The sequence below is a fragment of the Quercus robur genome, chromosome 8 (genome assembly GCF_932294415.1).
Source record: "Quercus robur chromosome 8, dhQueRobu3.1, whole genome shotgun sequence".
Lineage (NCBI taxonomy): Eukaryota > Viridiplantae > Streptophyta > Magnoliopsida > Fagales > Fagaceae > Quercus > Quercus robur.
The window spans coordinates 17,970,674-17,986,697 of NC_065541.1; the positions used below are offsets into that span (position 1 = coordinate 17,970,674).

Here is a 16,024-nt window from a genome sequence, read left to right on the forward strand (position 1 = left end):
TTGTCCTATTGTCCTACATGCTTATCTTACTGTTCGAGCATCCTCGAGCTGCCCTACATCCTCGGGCATGGCCCACGGCCCAATACTCCTACTCGGCTCATTTATCCCCACACCCTCATTTTCGTATTAGGAGGGTCATTACTCATTAGATTAATGTGATATGATTTAAAAAAAAAAAAAAATTGGGTGACCAATATGGCTCCACCACTAGCCCCAGTCCATTTCACTAATGTTTGCAGGTAAATTCAAAATTGTAGTTACTTGAGAAATGTTATGTCAATAACATTTTCATAACAAATTTTAAGTAGCAGGTTGTTATCCGTTCTCTTTGTATCTTTTTCGAAAAATGATATAGACATAAACTATTTTACAAACTATTGATATGCTGAATGATTTTGAGTATGTAAAAAAGTGATATTAGTAGTGAGCCTAGATGAGACCTAATAAAAATTTGTCATATCAACAATTTGTAAAAATATTATAAAATAATTGTGAAAATGTTGGACGTAGCATCTCTCTTTTTGAGAAGCCAAGAAGTTGTTTTCTTTTAAGTCATCTCAGTGAGTTTAATTAACACTTACAAAACCATTTTAGCTGTAAATATATATATATATATATATATATATATATTTAAAATGGGAAGCCTGAAAATTTTATTAATTAACAGAAGAAGACAATACATCTTCAGCTACAATGGGCTCGATAAAACACGGAGTTTCTACAAGCCACGTTACATAGCTAGATAGACCGTAGGCTTGTTGGGCCAGAGCATGAACAAGTCTGTTTACAGATCTAAAAAGCTCTGCATTTGGGCTCGAGTGCCTTTGAACAACATTTAAAATAGATGTTGCCATGTTGGGGATAAAGCTGTGCATTTTAGCTGTAATCTATGTTTCTGAATATCCCCAGCTTGGATCTTCCATACAATTATTTATCACTTGTAATAGTGCTTAGTTTATCATTTTGTATGCATAAGACGTCAAATTCATGAGGGGTGGGTGTGAAATGCATGTACATATTATATTTGACAAATTAATCAGCATTCATGTTTGTTTATAATTCTTTTGTATTAAAATTTGTAACATTCACTAAATATTTCTCTAATAATAGTCTTTTTTTTATATATGGAATTCTAAGTTTAGATATTTTAAATGTCAATTCTAGACTTAGTGATACATACAATAATTGCAATGATTACTAAGGAAATGACTTTAACCATACAAGTCTATATATATAAGACAATTTTAATCTATGATATCCGCTCTATAATGATAATATTTCTCATCAGGTCAAGACATTAAATCATTTTTTGTTTCTATAAATACGTGAAGACTATCAAATTATCAAAAAAAGTCTATAGATATTTGTTCCCCCCTCCAAAAAAAAACTATAAATTCTTGAAGTCTTTTTTTTTTTTTTAAATGAAGACTTGAAACAAAAATTTCTATGCATATTACACTAATTTAAAATTAAAATTAATTAATAATTATTGATATAGATGAGAGGTGCTCATAAAAAATATATACAAAATATATGCAAATAATGTACGTACTATGGATTAGGACGCATAATAAGTTTTTGGTACCCTTAAAAATAAACTTTTTGTTTTTCTTTATGTGGGGCAGGGTTTGACATTCCAACTTGTGGTAGAGATAGAAAGGACGTGGGCACTGCATGAACCACACCCTAACAAACACGTGACACCTTGATAAAATGGCAACGCTTAAAATATAGATGTTAATTATTGATTTATATTTTACTATCGGTGTAAATTAATTTTATATTATAAATTAAATAAATGTGACCATGTGGTACATATTTGCAAAAAGTGTATAATATTATACACTTTTTGCAAATGCCTCTGAAAGTGTATAATATTATATAAATTTATTTAGTCTACAATATTAAGATTTACGTAAATAAATAGTAATGTAAACTAAGAATTTTCTCAAAACAAAATTCCATTTTTCTATGGTTTTCAGATACACATATAATCAATTTTGACTTGGGCTCTCTCACTTTGGTCAGAATTAGGGAAGCAGCCCTCCCATGTGCACATGGAATTCACTGCTCACTCACCTAGGTTATGGAGCTTCCTGATGACCGACGCATGATGACCAAACATGATAATTACCTAAATGTCCCTAGATACGTGCCAACTTCTTATAGGCTCCAATAGCTTCGGCTCCAATATCTATAATGTTGTTTAAAAATTGAAAACATATATTTAAATACATGTATTAAACAAGCACTAATTAATGTCGTCGGGTTTCTATAGCCTATCAACATTCGAACAATGATGATAGTTTACAGAAATTTGAATTGAGCAACAAAAAAAAAAAAAAAAAAAAAAAAAAAATTCATCCTTACGACAATGAGTTCATTAATTTTATTTGACTATAGAGGATAAAACGTAGACGGAAGTTCAATATTTGTGTCATTTCTTTTTCAATGTTTTTTTTTTTAATTATTAGTTTCCTTCGAATCTTTCCCCTTCTGTACTCGTTGTTGAATTTTCTTGCTTCTTTTTCAATGCTTTAGGTTGCTTTGGTTCACTTTTTCTGTCATATATACCTAGTTAATTAGAACTCAATTTATTCTAATATTTCGAACTTTCTTTGTACTGTTGAATTATTCGAAGGTGATGAAATTATCCACACACTACCCTTCTGTTATTTATCTTTCTCTTTTTAATTTTTTGTCTAGTTTAATAATTTTGAAAATTCAATTTTTATTGGTTAGTTTACATAGGCAGACCTAGATTCTGCACCATACCTTTCAGCCTTTGGTGTCGCTTTACCCTTTGAGGTAGGGTATGTTTGCTGATAATTCGATTCTACTCAAATAATGATGAATGAAGTAACAATGTCATCTACAGGTTCCTACGTACCTATTCTACAGGTTCCTACCTATTAAAAATCAACCAAGATATTCCAAGTTACCTGTGTGAAAACATGTGCAATCTATGTTCCTCTTCATCCTACTCAAACACAGTCCTTACCTGCATGTGCTTTGTACCATAGAATTTATTCATATATATATATATATATATAATAAGTCTAGAGGTACAACTAACTTCACAACTAAAGTAATAAGTTTTTAATAATGGATAATAAAATAATGTTAAACAATAGATTCATATGAGAATCAATAATAATGTGTTACCTCAATATGTGTGAAATTTAGAGTTGTTTGGTATGCTAGCTTAAACTCACATTTTTACATTTTAAACAATATTACACACTTTTTTATACATTTTTTCATCCATACGTATTTTAAAAAATTACAAACAATATTACTCAAACTACTTTACCAAACACCCCTTATTGTCTCAATGTCTAAAATTTGTTGTTAAAACTGAAAAGTGAAAACTTGCTGATAAGGAGGTTGGAAGGAGAGTTGCAACACCAAACATTAAATTATACCATAGAAGAAGCCAATAAATAAAAAATGACGTTTACCAAACTCTAATGGCGGAGAAAGAATGCATGATTGATATCGTAGAAGTCACTCAGATGATACAATAAAAATTCCAAAACAAACGATCTAAACATTAGACACAGTTTAAAATATCTGAAAACTTAAGCTAGCATGTTGCTGCACAGTACAGATTGAACGTAGCCCTGTAGGCTTACATATGCAGTACTCCACTGGCATTTAAGCTATTTGGCATATCATACAACAAAATATTGCTGCAGTAACTATCCCTTTCATCTTCAGTACTGCAGTTGGCATAGGTTGTAGTAGACGATGAATTCAAGGGAGTGGGACTCGTTGAAGGTGTCGATATAAGCGTACCAAAACTGAAATTTGGTATGCTCTCATCATTGTTGGACTGTAAAATTTGGTTTTCAAATTGAGGGTCAATAACGGGATCAAATTTTAGTAAGGAATAATCACTCACAGCAAAATCATTAGGATGCTCTCCGTTATTTTGCCACAATTTTGTTGGAGAATTCTGGTAGCTGAAATTGGTAAGATTTGGAGGGAGTTGTTCCATTTTGACTTGTGTGAACTGGGATTCACTGGAAAATGGAGTGCTCATCATGTTTGAAGTTGCACAAGGTTGAATTTCTTGGACAGGGCACTGCAGCTGGTTTGCTTGTGAGGAGGAGTTGATTGGGTTTAGCTGAACTGGTTGGGTGGACTGGAGCTGGTTTTGAACTAAGTTTTGGTCAAGCTGGTTTTGGTGAAGATACTGAGAAGTAATATTTTCTGTGTTTCTGCATTGAGAGGAAAAGAGAGCTGTGGCTAGACTTAGCATATTTGGATTTAAGATAGGTCCAATTCCTAGCAAACTGGGGAGATTAAGTTGAGATGAGTTGTAGAGAGATGAGTTCAGAACTGAAGTGAGTTCAAGAAGATCAAAGCGTGGGGTATGAGTCACTGGATCAATTCCCATTCTTAGTAGCCTCTTCCTGATGTGGGTGTTCCAATAGTTCTTGATCTCATTATCTGTTCTTCCTGGCAAGCGAGCAGCAATTGCAGACCACCTGAGGTAAGCACGAACATTAGGTAAAAGAAGAAGATAAGCAGAAAAAAACAAACTTTTTTTGCCAATGAAACTTAAAATATTCAGCACTTCTAGACTCTAGCTTTGAGTCAAAAATATTCCAAAACAAGAAGTCCATGAAGTAGGTAGCTAGTTACATTGATAGCATCTCTGTTGTACTTTTCTGGGTCATAATAAGAAAGGGATGAATATAATGAACAAGAAAAAACCGCACTTTTGCACAGTAAAGTTGTTTGAATTTCACTTTTTTTTAGGTACCGCTATTTAAAACAGTTTATTTTCAGAAGGCTGGAAAAAAAAAAAGCTCAACGAGCACAAATAATATAGGAGTAAGTAATTAAATGTACTCACTTATTTCCCAAAACACAGTGTAACTGTATTATGGTCTCTTCTTCTTCAAATGAAAACCTTCCTCTCTTGATATCAGGCCTCAAATAGTTTGTCCAGCGAAGCCGGCAACTCTTTCCACACCTTTTCAGACCTAATCAATTCAAGAGTAAAAAAAAAAAAAAAAAGAAATTAAAGAAACAATTAATAAGTCAGTCATGAAAACCGATAGCAAAAAGAAGTTACAAACAGAAAGAAAGAGTCAAATTAACTAAAAATCAAAACTAACTTTTCATGTATGTTAAATTTAATAAAAATGGAGGATCAGTGTATATACACACCTGCATTTTTGGGAAGGATTCTCCATCTACCGTGCCCGTGCTTTTGAATATAATCAATGAGTTTCTGATCCTCCTCTGCAGTCCATGGACCTTTCTTTAATCCTTCTTTGTCACAGCAAGGAACCTTTCCCATTGTATCTTCACAGAAAACTTTGATGGATGCTTTGGTACAAGATCAGTGTGTTTGTGTGTATATTTAAGACAGAGATAGAGAGAGATAAAGGAGATTATGAGCTCAATTTAAACAGAAAACAAGTGTATTGCTGTAGGGTATCAGTGATAACGTGTATATAAATAGTTGAGAAAGAAAGTAAGGTTATGAAGTCAATGGGATTCGGTACCGGCCTTTGTACGCATTAAGAGACGTGTCTTTTTATGTGGAAAAATTACACACCGTCATATTTTCTTTCTGTGTGTACCGTAGAATGTAAAATCAAATTTTATCTCTCTAGTGATCAATGATATGATATCCGAATATAAATAACATTTAAAGCTAAGACTTTTTAATAATGTGATCAATATGGTACCATATTATATATATCAGGCCAATCACATTTCTAAGTTGTAACACATCGTACATACATTGACTGATTGGCAGACACATATTGTGTGCATTATTGGCAATCAGGCTGATTGGTTGTTGCAGAAATCAAGAGTCGGTTTGTTACCGTTGTTTAAACAACAATTTTCAGTATTTAAATAATATTACACATATTTTCACTTTTTTTTTTTATCTATATGTATTTTCAAAAAATACCAACAACGTTATAAGAATAACATTACCAAACAGACTCCAAATAAAACCAGTGAAACAGCAGACTTTAGCTGCTCTGTCTGGTCTCCTGTACTAATACTACACAGTGTCACACCTCGTAATTTTTTATTTATTTTTAGATTAATGTCTGAAATTGTACAACAGTGGTTGACAACTGTGACATAATACAAATTGAAATCGATGAGGTGCTTGTTTAATTTACTGTTGGAATAAGATGGCCACAAACAGTGATTGGACACGTATACGACGCTTCCGTAGACTTTGTAACAGGGAACTCTGGCGTCTGGCTCTGGCGTCCATGCTACGCATATGCATGGCTCCAAGCCTTTAAGCCGATCGAGTTACGTGCTCCATCTAGAGTCGTCTCGCTTGTCCTTTTCTTTGCTTTCTTTATTTATTATTAGTATTAGTTTTTAGACATTTCCTTTCCTTATTTGATCCGTACAGCGGGCAGCTAGGGATGAAAAAAAAAAAAATATTGGTTCTAATTTGAATATTTTAAATAGGATTGAGCTTATGTGTAATAACAAGTGCACTTGATGCAATAATTATAAATGATAAAGACAATTTTCAATCTCAACCATTTATGATTGGATCATGTCAAAGGTATGAAATTTTTGTAAAGACTAAGAAGGGGCACCAGTAGAGTTTTGAGCCTCAGGCACCCCCTTTCTCGATTCACTGTCATACCTGCCAACCATCAAGCCGCATATTTTTAAAGTCAACATAGTTCTGGGAAAGAAAAAAGACCAGAACAAGTGGTGACGAAATCGTGAAAGTCATATTTGAGGCCTTTGAAAACATAAATGTTAAAGTTATGAGTAGAAAAAGACTTTGCCAACTACAGTAAGTTCATTAGCAAAGGATTTTACTTTATATAGGAATTATGTTAGCCTTGTTTGAGACTTTCAAGTTGCTTATGGATTTGCACGTTTTGGGAATTGGAAGCAGAGGCAAGCAAGGATTCAATCAATTTTCTAAGAGGTAGTGAGACCAACAACAAAGGGTCGAATATTATAAAGGAGAGAAGAAATTAGGAGGCTCATTAGGAGTTGGTCTTGACGAGTCCAAGAGAAAGCAAGATTTGGAGTCACGATGTTATTAACACATATTGTAGGAGGACATGGTTGGAACCATCGACAAATTCGATAAGCTCTGGACCTCCAAGATAAGGAATAAATTGTGTTTTTTAGTAGATGTAATTTTGTTGTTAAGGTAAGTGTGATGGATAAAACATAATGAACATTTGATAGAGAAGGAACATAAGCTAATAAGTGGGGAAGGATTAGATGGGTAAATAGTGGGAGAAGATGAAAGAAGATTTTGGAAGTCATGAGGGTTGGGTGACTCTAACACCAAATTAAAACATCAAGTGTTTTAGATGAAATTGTTACTCGCACTGTTTAGCATCGTATGTATTATATTTATATAGTGGAGGATACAAGATAGAATTTGAAACATATTAAAACTACAATGATTCAAATAAAATTAAATACAACTTTTATCATATAGTATATGATATGATATAATTTGAACATGAGTTTATGTAATATATATTTTTATCAAGAATGTTTTGATAAAAATAATTAAATAATTGATTAATATATAATTTCAAAATTCTCATATAACATACCAAAAGACTTTTAGTTTTACATGACACAATTTCAACTCATTAAGTGATAAGACCAAAAGATTATTCATGTATACTTTTAGTAACATGACCTCTTAAATAGTCATGTGTTATACTTAAATAATTTAATAAATAATGTGATTTCATAACCTATTTTGGAGGAAAATTCTTAATGTATAATCGAATAATATATGATGGGTTAATGTTTTTTTTGGGTAGAAGATGGGTTAAGAGCATTCACAGCAGATGTGGTATCTATGCTAAATGCTATAATATGGCATATTTGGCACACCAAACACCAAAAACGGAGCTTTATCAGATGTGTTAAATGTGTCAAACTTTTGCAACATTGAACAGTAACGTTGCAAGTTTGGTCTCTCCTCTCACTTCTTTAATTGATTTTTTCTCTCTCCTCACAATCTGTCTCTCTCTCCCAACCGGTGTTCTTTCCTCTTCAGATTAGATTCCCAGCTCCTCCCTCAACCTCAAACGTCTTTTTCTCTCTTTGCACCTCAAATCAAACCCAAACATCTTCTTTCTTCTCTCTTTGCACCTCAAATCAAACTCCAATTCCCAGTTCAAAACAAAACCCAGAAATGGAATCATCACAAACCAAACAGATCTTCATCCTGTTAGAGAAAGAACAAAGGAATTGGCGATGGAGGTGAGGTAGAGCTTGGTGCCAGGGACGGCGAAGCCATGAAGATCGGCGTGCGAGCAGTAAGCAAGGTTCGTGAGGGAGAGGTCCGTCGCCGGAGTGTTCGTCACGATCATGCTTGTTGACGATGGTGAAACCCAGTTTTTATTCGGGTCGGGCCCATGGTGTTGGGGTTCGGATCGGATCAGATCGAATCGAATGGAATGGGTTTGGTTGCAATCTGTTCAATTTGTGGGTTTTTTTTTTTTGGCTGCAATTTGGGTTGATCTGATATTGCCATATTGGTGAGTAATTGTGGTGGTTGGTTTGCAGTTGAGGTTTTGTTGCGGCAGTGGATATTGGTGGCTGGTGGTTGTGCCGTTGATGTTGTTGCTGTTAACATTGTTGATGATAATGGGAGAGGAAATAATATATTATTTGAATGTGTAATAAATATTATTTTAATATATAGAATTGAATGATAAAACATCTGATAAATGAGATGTTGTAAAATGATGTGATAAAATAATAAAGTAGGCTTTTGGTGTGTTAAAATGACATTTTTTATACCCCATCTGCTGTAGATGCTCTAATGTATGAAGATGGTTATATATATATATATATATATATATATAGTACAGGCAAAAATTAAATAATTAGCCTATCCTTTTGTTTTATTCTACCGTCAAAGGGAATCAATCAAATAAGCAGCTTGGCAGTGAACAGCTGCTTTTATATATCTTAAAGTGCTAAAATCAATGGTTACTACGGAATCCTTTGTTTTCTTTCGGTGTCCATTCCAAAACCCTAATTTTCAGTGGTCAAACAAAAATAAATATATTCAACTCAACTCGCTAGCTGCCACTACAGCTACAGCAAATGCATTGGCACTTCAAAACCTAACTGAACTTTAGTGTGTTTTCACTTATAGATTGATGCTGATTGTAAGGAACAGCCTAACCCAATGTGCACTATAGAGTTTGCTAGTCTATATTTTTGTCTTTCCATCTATACATATCAAAGCAAAAAGAACAGTGGTATGGGTTGTGTAGAAGAAAGAAGCTACACTGTAAGACAGAACTTATAGTCTCAGCTAGCTAGCTGTACAATTCATTAGGTTCCCATAAATATGGCACGCTAGCTAGCGTGAAGAAACCTTAATTCAACCTATGCATTGGATCTATCATCTATATATATATATATATATATATATATGCTTTGTCATGAATTGTTCATCAGGTATCGGTTGTTCAAAAAGAAAAAAAATTAATTCATAGAAAGTGAAAGATCAATTTAATCATTCAAGAAGTAAGAAATTCCTAGCATGCAAATCGCTGATGAGATGGGATTGATTGGGACAGAAATATTTGACTGGTCTTACACTACTGCTAGTAATGTGGTCTTAGTGCACTCAATCATAGTGACCCTTGTTTTCCGAATTCCCCCAACCACCCAATGCTATACTTTAAATTCTTTATTTGTAGGAATGGGGCACAAAAGATAAATTGACACAACTATTAACCATGTGACTATTAAATACCATCTGACAATCAAAGTCAATTGGGCTTTTTATTCTTGTATTTTGGCTATAGTTGTTGGTTGGTCATAAATTTTTATCCATTTACATTGATTTTATAAAGCTCTAGTTGATGCCCTCTTGAACTTGAAAATTAAGGAATAAGAACAGTAACCTTGTAATAATGCTTTAGGAAAGAACTTAATTTCCTGCAATATAATATGTAATGTCTTTTCCTTCATTTCCTGCATGGTTTCCTAGATCGAAACAGGGTCTGAAAGATTTTTTGCTCATCATATCACAAACATGATCTGTTATTTTAGTGAATTAGTTTCTGATGGCTCAAAGCCCAAAGAAGACTGTGAGAACTACTTGGTCAAGTGCACAATTCTATCATGTTAGCTAGGTTTTTCTTTTATACGATTTAGTGTGTATTGAAGCACCAATCATCTAGGTCCTATGACTTTATCCCATTCTTCTTCACAGGTCCCACTAGTTTTCCTTGTCACTGTTGCGGAGGATTTTTTGCTATTGGTACGTTCTCGTCAACAAAAGTTTGGGAGAAGTTTGAATCATTGCAATGAAATAGAATGTGGTATTGTGGCCGTGATGGAGATAACACCTAAATAGGATGTAGATAACACCCAAATAATAACTTGAGTAAATATCTTTGACTCCTACCATCTCTTATATATTGAAAAATATCAAATGTGATTCTAGTATGTTCATTTAGTATTAATAAAATGTAAATTAAAAAAAAAATACACAATAATTGTTTCTCAATATATTTTAAATCAATTATTTATCAAAATGGTACTCAATATTTTTTTTAAACTCAAAAATAATCTATGATTTATACTATACTAAATTTCATAATAATAAATTTTCCTTACGATGTATAAAATTAAAGACTTTTATTTATTTATTTATAAAAATCACCTTCCATGGTTTGTTGTGAATTTTAGTTTTGATAATAGTGATGATGGAAAAAAATAATCTTTTCATGGATGTAATAGAAACTAGAAGTGTATACAAGTAAAATTGTTTTATAAACATGTTGGTAGGTTGCTAATCTTCTAATTTTTATCAATCATTTGACTGAATTTAGGAAATAATTATGATACTAGAATTTCAAAGAAATAATAATATAAAATATATTAACAAAAAAAATGAGGAAGTATATATATACATAGAGACGGAACCAGACTTTAGACTTTGAGAGGGGTGGGGGGGGGGGGGAAGGGGGGGGGGGGGTGGCAGAAGAGGTGGGGAACATAAGCTAAAAACATTTCTTGACTTGTAACTAAATGAGATTTTCTTTTTAAAATTAATATTTCCAATAGTTTCTTTTGTTATTTATTTAATTAATTTTCAGATGTTTTATTAATTTCAAACCTTATAGCTCTACTAATTGAGAATTAAAAAGAATATCTTAACAAAAAGAAGATAAGAAAAGCTCATATATATATATATATATATATATAGAAAAAATTCTTAGGCTACTAAAAAAACTTACAAACTCAAGTATTGGGGATTTTGTTTGTTTGTGTGGAGTGGCCATCAACCAAAGTGATGGGCTTATTTTTATTTATTTATTTTGGTTGGATTCTAAGGGCCAATTTGTAAATTTTTGGGGAGAGGGGGGCATGAGTAATTATGTTGGACCTAAATGTCAAAAAATTCAGAAAAATATATACTATTATGATTTTTTTATTTTTTTTTATTTTTAAATTTGGGGGGCATATTGCCCTCCCCCCAGTCCATGAACAACTTTGTCCCTATATATTATATAGACACACACACAAAATCAACCAACTATCTTACAGTGTTGGAGAGATAATATATTAGGAAGACTCCAAATGAATGATTAAAACCCTTAACTCTTATTATTTCCCGGCTTGTCCTCTTAAATTTTTACTAATTAGAAAATATTTTTGTTCTAAAGCATTTTAGCTTCACAAAACAACAAAAATGTATAATTTTTTTTTAAATACATATTTTATATATTAAAATATATTTTTTAAAATATTTATAAGAAAGGTAAATTAGTTATGTGCTCTTCGACAAATTTTTTTTTTCCTTTTGTCTTTTAAGAATAATTGGGTTCTTGGAAAACCAAACCTCAAATATTTATATAAGTGTATTTTTGTTAATAAATTTTAAGGGAGAAAAGAGGAAGTACTAGGGCATGGTTGCCAAAGGCGCCCTTCCTTTACCTAACTAAGGGCCTCTCTGTTTGCAATCAGTTGAAATATTCCATACCATTTGTTAAGATAAACATGGTGGAGTTAAAAGTTCATATATAAAAAAATTAATGAGAAGAATAATTATTCAGGTGCAAATATCATATTTCAATAAAATTTTGGCACAATTTATCTACTAAGTGTCCATTTTGGAATAATATATTTAGCTTTTTGTTGAAATTTTGTTGCTAAAAGTGTGCTAAAATGTACTTATAGTTTGAAAAAGTGAGATTTTAAAAAACCGTAAATAAAAACTAAAAAGTAAAAACTGGTTTATAATCTAGTCTCAAACACACACTAAATGAAAATTTAAATGAATAGTATATTATTCAATTCTGTTCCATTTCATATCATCAAAAAATTTATCCTTGAATTTACCTTGGCCTAAATCCCAATCCATTATGCTAAATTTTGGTCATTATGGTCATTTCAATTGGTACATGAACAAAATATTAACTTTTTTTTTCCTTCATCCTTTATTTTTTAATTTCCTTAGTAGAATATGAAACTGGAATTTGTTTGTTTGATTTGATATTATTGCTGTGAGAAATTAAAGCAATATGAGTTATTTATTTGATTCTCCTTTTTCTTTTTCTTGATTTGATATTTGAAATTTGAAATTTAATCCTATTCAACTCCACTCGTGATTCATCCTTAATTAATGAGACATTACAAACCTCCTTGTTATGTAGTGGTGATGTTAAGATATGTTTGACTTGGTTTGAAATTTTATCTTCTTCTTCTTCTTTTTTTTCTTTTTTTTTTCTTTGATGATGATGATGATGAAATGCGATGCATTAACAAATCAAAGAGTTACATCAATGTCATGACAGATCCTATTGACATACACACCATTCCTATCATCCTACAAAATATGCAAAACGTCCACAGGCGGACTAAAATAATTAACTAGCTCAAGCTCCTGCTCCACTCCCATTTTTGCCAGCAAGTCTGCACATCGATTAGCTTGCCAATAACAATGCTTGATCTGAATTTGTTGGAAACCTAACACCAGCTGCCTGCAATCATCCAGTATAGGAGATATAATATTGTTATCATAGTTAGAGTTCCTTAGGACATCAACTACCACTTTAATATCCAACTCAACAATCAAACAAGGTATATTCAAAGAGGAGAACAAATTAAGCCCATCCCTTAAGCCTCAAAGTTCAGCTGCAAAGCTGCTAGTAGCCCCTATATGCCTTGTAAAACCTGCTACCCAATCCCCATGTTCATCTCTAACAATACCACCACAGCTTGCTTGTCCAGGACTACCTATAACAAAACCATTAGTATTTAACTTCTTCCATCCCACTGCTAGCCTTTCCCATCTGATGCTTCTTGTCACTACTCAGGTTGGGTTCCTAGGTGAAGCTACATAACACAAAAACTCCACAGCTTGGTTAACAATTGCTTCAGATAGATTCAGGTTTTGGCTTTTCCTCTTAAATATAAACATATTTTTACTCTTCCATAAATTCCACGCCGCTATTGGGAATATAACATTCCATGGAGGATTACCTTGAAAGCAGCTTTTCCTTTCTTTACTATTGATCTTGATCTAGTCTTGCAAATTATTTGTCCAAAAAACTTGGTCAGTCCTCTGAACTCCCAACTGCCCCCAAACTTCTTTGACCTTATGGTAGTCCCTAAGGCCATGTAAGATTGATTCCGAGGTCCTTTGACAGATTGGGCATGACTCCTCCTCAACCACTCCTCTTCTCGCAAGGCAAGCCTTAACCCCTATTCTTCCATGAGCAAACATCCACAAGAAAGTCTTAATACGAGGCAAAGTGTTCAGCTTCCAAATCCACCCGAAATCACGAACAACCATATCAGCTTCTATTCCCATGGCAATTGAATAGGCACTCCTAAGATCAAAGGTGCCCCTCGGGTTGCCCATCCAAGAAATTCTATCCCTTCCTCAACTAGTGATAGGTGTAGATATGGCATGAATCAATGATTTTATATCCAGGGGCAGATCAAAAGGAACTAGGCTCCAATCCCAACCCGTTTTTGTTAGAACATCCTTGATTTCCAAGTGAGTTGCATCTTGAGTTAGAGGCCCGTGAATCAAATTTCGGAGGGGTCCTTAATTTGCTCACCCAATTGCCCCTCTAAAAGCTAATATTACTATCTCTACTAATCATCATCAAACTACCTTTGTTAAAGATTCCCTACCTCTTTTTATGGCTGTCCAAACCTGGGAGCATGGCAATATGTCCGATTTGAAATTTTATCACATCTCTACAAAAAATAGAAAACTATATTTTGGTATCAGACATGTTAAGAATATGTCTGATACCAAAATATTTCATTCCAATAAACAAATCAGAATGATCATTATAATGGAATCAACAACTTTGATTATTATTTTATTAGAACTATAACTCTATAAAGAGTTGGTTTAGTTCTCAAGTTTCATGTGCTTCATAAGGTCATCATGAGTCCATGCATATCCAAATTATTAGTCAAGTGCTCTAAGCTTTAAAAACCCACACACACACACACATATATATATATATATATATATATATATATATGAGAGAGAGAGAATTCGGAACCAATTGTCAAGACAATTTTTTATTTTTTTTTAATGAAAATTGTCAAGACAATTGAAGGTGAACCCACTTGAAGTTAAATTATTGCGTTTTTTCCTAAGCTAATGCTTAGGGCAGGGCCTGCCCAAATTTACCTTTTCCAATCATTGACCCATCATCAATCTGAATGCAATGACTATAATGTCCGATTTGACTACTTTGAAAACGAAAGCCCATAAAAATAGATTATTAATTAGGCCACCACTTGCATCTGCTTAATTAGCGTGTGGAAAGGGCAAACTGAATTCGTTTTCTTTTCGTTTTTATACCTCTATGTTGAGCTGGAAAATTTTAACTCCAAAAATACTAAAAAAATGCCAATTACCTTAAAACTTATTAACTCTTTTATGTCAATCTCTTCTAATACCTATGAGACAAAATAAAAGAGAACCATTAAAATAGAATTTCATATTATGTTTTAAAGATTTCATGAGCTTCCTCATTAATTAAAATAACAAATATAAACTATTGAAAAAGAATCATATTTACTTCTATTTGTCAAGAACTATGTAGTTCAATAGCATTGCATTGCTTGGTATGTGGAATCTTCCCTAAAAAAATAGATATAAACTTTTAAAATTACATTTTAAACTTTATAATTTAAGAATATATCAAATCAAATATTAAGATTTGAAAAGACAATAAATTAAAAATAAGTTAAACCCCAAACATAACAAGGATCTCTAAAATGGATTAAGATTTAATTTATTACTTCTTAAAATATTTTAATTATAACTTTTAAAACTCTAGAGCTTAATTTGTTACATCCTAAACTATAAGGATTAAAATATAATTTTTTCTAGTTTCAAAAAAAGTATATAGTATATGACTTTTCCCCTACCTATTTCAAAGAAAAAAGTCCAACCCGATTTAAACATATTATTTTTTTATAGAAAAATTTAAAGAAAAAGAGTACTAATAATGTCAATTATAAATATTAAAAAAATAAGTTGAACATCCACTTTTTTTATAGAAAAAATATTGATAATGTCAATTATAAATAAATAAAATATTAAAGAAAAAGAACCTACGCCACGGCTCCTACACGTTTGGCTTAAAGGCCAGAAGCTTTAGGAGAAGCTTTGGCTTAAAGAAAGATCTGCAATTTTATTGTTTTAACTGTTTATGTTTTATCACAAATATTTCTATTATTTTAACATGGTATATGGTCAATTCTTAATATAGGCAGAGATCATGTGTTTCATGGACTACTGAGAATGATGGAAATCTGAACTAATTTGGCAATTCGATTCAGATTGTTTTCTGCACCCAAACGTTGATCAGGGCTGTAGATTTATTCCAACATACATAAAAGAAGGTGTGAGTAGTTACACTCGATTTTTCCGAATACAGAAAAAAATATCAAATCTCACTTCCTCTAAGATAAGCTTGCATTGACAATTAAAAAGCATTTCAATCACTATAAACCAGTAAACGACAAT

General features: G+C 32.4%; 1 protein-coding gene across 1 annotated transcript; it reads right to left on the bottom strand.

Moving 5' to 3' along the window:
• Window positions 1-3,456: 3,456 nt before the first annotated feature.
• LOC126694856 (transcription factor MYB41-like) lies at window positions 3,457-5,465 on the bottom strand. Its single transcript, XM_050391374.1, has 3 exons — window positions 5,182-5,465; window positions 4,865-4,994; window positions 3,457-4,493 (listed from the first exon to the last, which is right to left on the bottom strand). The coding sequence occupies exons 1-3, from the start codon at window positions 5,312-5,314 to the stop codon at window positions 3,632-3,634; spliced, it is 1,125 nt and encodes a 374-aa protein (XP_050247331.1). The 5' UTR covers window positions 5,315-5,465; the 3' UTR covers window positions 3,457-3,631.
• Between the last annotated feature and the right edge of the window lie 10,559 nt (window positions 5,466-16,024).

Bases quoted from the DNA above. Each gene is read 5' to 3' on its own strand.
- LOC126694856 (XM_050391374.1), bottom strand. From the start codon at position 5,314: ATGGGAAAGGTTCCTTGCTGTGACAAAGAAGGATTAAAGAAAGGTCCA. The intron at 4,995-5,181 runs GTGTGTATATAC...TGAATTGATTAG, and splicing joins AATCCTTCCCAAAAATGCAG to GTCTGAAAAGGTGTGGAAAG. The intron at 4,494-4,864 runs GTGAGTACATTT...TGCTTACCTCAG, and splicing joins CACTGTGTTTTGGGAAATAA to GTGGTCTGCAATTGCTGCTC.